We start from the raw sequence: 3940 nt of genomic DNA, 5'->3' as shown, positions 1-3940 counted from the left end.
TTGGCACCTGGGGCTAGAACCCTGCTTGCCCACCTCTTGTTCAGCTACTGAAAGACTTGGTATCTTATTGGTATTTGTTTCTGCATGTTCTGTGCAGAGAAACATGCACTCCACTTTTAGCTTCAAAGAGCATGGAAGGAAATGAAGAAAGCAGCTGGTATTTTGCTTCTTATTTATATTCTTTATTGACTGCCATTGACTGAGTGCTTGTATTGAATGCCAGGTATCAGCAGAACAGGTGGGACTACATTAGAGTTACAGCAAGATTTATGAAAAATGGTGTGAGACATGGAGGCTGGGGAGAGCTTGGTGGGATTTTGAAGCCTCAGCATAGCGATGGACCCCATGAAGGATCTAGAAAGACAGTGGAACAGCGTGCTTATCCTTGCATCAGTTGTCACTGGGGGAAGATGACACGAGTGGCATAAACAGATACACTTAAAAACTTTACTGAAAAATTGTTGCAGCTGCTGCATGTGACATGTCAGTGGTTCTCCTGTTGCTTCAAGGAATTCATTGTACATTCATTTCAGGTGCACAGTGTCTCAGGCTCTTTTTAAGGCAATTAGCTTAATTCTCACTTAGAACAGAGCAAGGCTGCAGGGCTTTCTCCTGCTTGAGCCTAATATTAAAAATCAGTATATCAGGTGTTGGTGTTGTGCACTCCTCAATATCTGGTAGATGTTACCTTGTACACCACAATATATGACTGTTTCAGCAAAGACGCCAGCTTGGCAGCATCCTTGTATCATGTCATCCTGACAGCACAGTTTGTTTAGGTTTAAGCTTCAAAGACCACTAGCTGCTCACCCAGCCTCTCATTCCATCCAAGGGGGAAAAAGTGAAAAGAAAAAGTAAACCCTTCTAGAATGCACTGATAGCTATGCAATGGCTCTGTGAATGAGGCCTGTGAATTGTGACAGCCTGGATGCTTCAGTAGCAGGTTGAGCTTAGGAAGAAGGAGCCGAGGTGGGCTTCTCCTCACGGGCTACAGGAATGGGTCTGTCGCTGTGAATGGTATCGACATTAGACTGGACCTTGGGACCAGAGAAGGTCAACATGCCATCAGCAGACAGGACACAGGTGATGGAAGACTGGTCCACGCTGGAAGGCAGGCGGTACCTGCGGTGGAATTCGCGGGAGATGTAGCCATGGTCATCCTGGTAAGAGACAGGAGAAAAAGAGATGGTTCTGTCAGAAATATTGTGTTACCCCACTTGTTAGTCATCCTTCACCTCTCTTGGCCCTCTGCACTGCCAGGGTGTGACTCCATATTCCAACCACTTCTTTCAAATCCAGATTTGACTTATAATGAGATCATTACTTCAGACAAGACTATGAAAGTTCGTACATTATAATCTGCATTCCGCTCTACTAGGAAACAAAATCTGTCCTGCCTGATATCCTGTGCAGCTTTACTGAAGTCCCCAAGGCATCCCCAAGAGTCCAAGGTGACTTTTGGCCTTACTACAAAATAGATCTCTCTCTGTGCTGGACACCTGTGGCTGCCCTCCATTTCAGAGGGAGCCATAGGTGCTTGGCACCTCTGGAGAGCAAATGTCCTGCTGATGCTGTTGGCTGAAAAAAGAAATCTTTTTAAAAAATGACAGATAATAAAGGTGATTCTTCCCCTCTGTCTTAATAGCAGCCTCAGAAAAATACATAGAAAAAAAATCAATGCTGATAACAAATTTTGTTTTCCCAGAAAGGATCTTTATTGAATGAAAAGTTAGACCCTCTGCTAGGAATATTTATACTTCAAATTTATACTTCTGGAAATTCCCATGTCATGCATATGTTAAGTTTCCAAGCCTCAGGCCCTTACTGGGTTTTTGTTTTGTTTTTGTCTTCTCATCTAACTCAGCATATGAAAATTTTGCGTTCATTAGTGATCCTGGCTTATGCAAACCCAGCCATTCTTTGGCAACTTCAAATAACATTCTTTTTCTAGTCAGACATCAATAATGCGCGTTGTTCTTTGTCATCTGATCATCTGACTGCACTGGAAGATGACAATTTAAAATGAATAAAGAGAACTGGATTATCTTCTTATCAAAAAACAAGTTTCATCTTCACCAGACTCAGGCATGTACATTTAGTTTGGTTGCTCTAATATCTGAAAAATAATGGTGTGGGAAGAAACTAAGAAAACCTATCATCTTCCATTTTTTCCCTAAAACACTATTTTCAACTGAGGAATATTTTAAAATAGAAAAGAAACAGAGCAGAAATATTGCCCTCCCCCAGCTGAATTTTTTCTGCTTACCTGTCTTTCATTGTGCTTGCCATGGACTTCAACAAAGTCATCAATAACCTTCACGCTTAAATCTTCAGGCGAGAAATGTTTTACATCCAGCATGATTGTAAACTTGTCCCGGTCAGATCTCACCTGAAATTAAAATTGTAGAGTAAATTTTTAAAATCCATGTTAAAAATCGTGTTGATACAAATACTGTGACAAAATAGTTCTCAGACTCTCGCTCTGTGACTGATTTGAGAAGGCTATAGAAGGGTCATAGAACTAACACAAAGTCCACTGAAGTAATCAGGATTCTTCATTAACTTTAATAAGCTTTGGATGAGGCTCTGTGATTGGGAGACTAGAGTAAAATTCCAAGTCACTTCTATTGTTTCTTGTGTCTGCATCACTTCCTTGCTCTATTTTTTATCGGTGTACCTTTATTTTTCTCAGGATAGGTTTATTGGCTCCTAGGTTCGTGTTCAGAAGCTAGAGGTCAAATTATATCAGTTTATTGTTTCATATTATAAGGCATTTTGTGAATCCATCACTTTTTCTACTGGGCTTCTGGTAGCGTTTGGAGGAAACTTTGAAAAGTCTGGAGGAATAGGAAAAGCACGCGTATCTACATTCACTGACACTTCTGATCTGATGGTTTTGAATAAAGCTCAAAGTATAAAAAGAAAGCACGGCTTTTTTTTTCCCAATTTGTATTCAGGCTTTTGTGAATTGTTCTTGGGATTTCTAGTGTAGGACTCCAAAGAATACAGAATGCATGAAAGGGGGAGGGAGAGCCAGAATATTCCTACTCAAGCTTGTATTTACACTGAGCTCAGTTACAAAAAAAACCTGTTATAGAAGCAGTAAGTTTTTTCTTTTCTTCCCACCCTTAGTGAATACAGGACTGAAGCAATTCTTTGACGTTATTGTAAAAATGCTATAGGCAAAGCCTTTCTTTTTCTAGATGGTAACAAGAAAGATTTCTCCTGCGCTACAAATGACCTCTTGATTTTCATTGAGTCAAAAGGTTTTCCTACACCCACTCGCATCACAGTCTTAAAATTTCAGCTTATAAACATACTTTCACAGAATCATGGAAAGTAGCAGGAGGCATGTTACTCTCCATGAACTGATAGCAGTAAAGATATTCAGTAAAGAAGTCTTACCTCAGAAATGCCTGAGTCCAAAACACTGCGGAAGAGTGAGTGCCTGTAGTAAGGGCTGATGGTGGAGGACAACAAAGGCAGGAGTTCATAATCAAAAAGACCCTCCCCGAAAAACTGGTCAAACAAACGGCTTGGAATCAGGGGTCCAAGAGCACGTTTGAACCAGGGGTGCTGGATGGTAATGTCCATGTCTTCTACTGAAGTTTAATGGTAGGAGAGAAGACAGTGCAATCACTTAGAGGACAGTGATGTCTTTGCTGGACTGCACGCTGCTAACACAGAGAACCTCCCTCTATATATACCACCTTCACAGAATGAGGGCATTAGTGGGATTTCTCTGGAAAGACATGATCTCATGATGAAGGCAATTTGGTCAGCAGAAATGTAGAGGCTGACCTAGAAATGACAGTCTGGTTAGACTCAGTGCCAGATTACTGCCTGGCCAATATCTGCTGTACTGTTTGCTTCATTACATGGAGCAACTTCTAGCCAGATGGAAAAGAGGCGCCAAGCTTTACCATAAACAAGTCATTAA

The 3940-nt window shown here is 41.1% G+C and overlaps 1 protein-coding gene across 1 annotated transcript; it reads right to left on the bottom strand.

Moving 5' to 3' along the window:
- Positions 1-809: 809 nt before the first annotated feature.
- CRYAA (crystallin alpha A) lies at positions 810-3594 on the bottom strand. The gene is made up of 3 exons (XM_090031642.1): positions 3406-3594; positions 2267-2389; positions 810-1160 (listed from the first exon to the last, which is right to left on the bottom strand). Exons 1-3 carry the CDS (start codon positions 3592-3594, stop codon positions 951-953), a joined length of 522 nt encoding a protein of 173 aa, XP_089887768.1. The 3' UTR covers positions 810-950.
- Between the last annotated feature and the right edge of the window lie 346 nt (positions 3595-3940).

The sequence above is a fragment of the Crocodylus siamensis genome, chromosome 1 (genome assembly GCF_052110815.1).
Source record: "Crocodylus siamensis isolate JL-2025a chromosome 1, ASM5211081v1, whole genome shotgun sequence".
In the NCBI taxonomy this organism is placed as follows: Eukaryota; Metazoa; Chordata; order Crocodylia; family Crocodylidae; genus Crocodylus; species Crocodylus siamensis.
This window is presented reverse-complemented; position numbering and strand designations above follow the sequence as displayed.

Excerpts from the sequence above, each read along its gene's own strand:
- CRYAA (XM_090031642.1), bottom strand. The coding sequence starts at position 3,594 with ATGGACATTACCATCCAGCACCCCTGGTTCAAACGTGCTCTTGGACCC. Across the intron at positions 2,390-3,405 it reads TGGACTCAGGCATTTCTGAG|GTGAGATCTGACCGGGACAA; the intron begins GTAAGACTTCTT and ends TTTTAATTTCAG. Across the intron at positions 1,161-2,266 it reads GCAAGCACAATGAAAGACAG|GATGACCATGGCTACATCTC; the intron begins GTAAGCAGAAAA and ends GTCTCTTACCAG.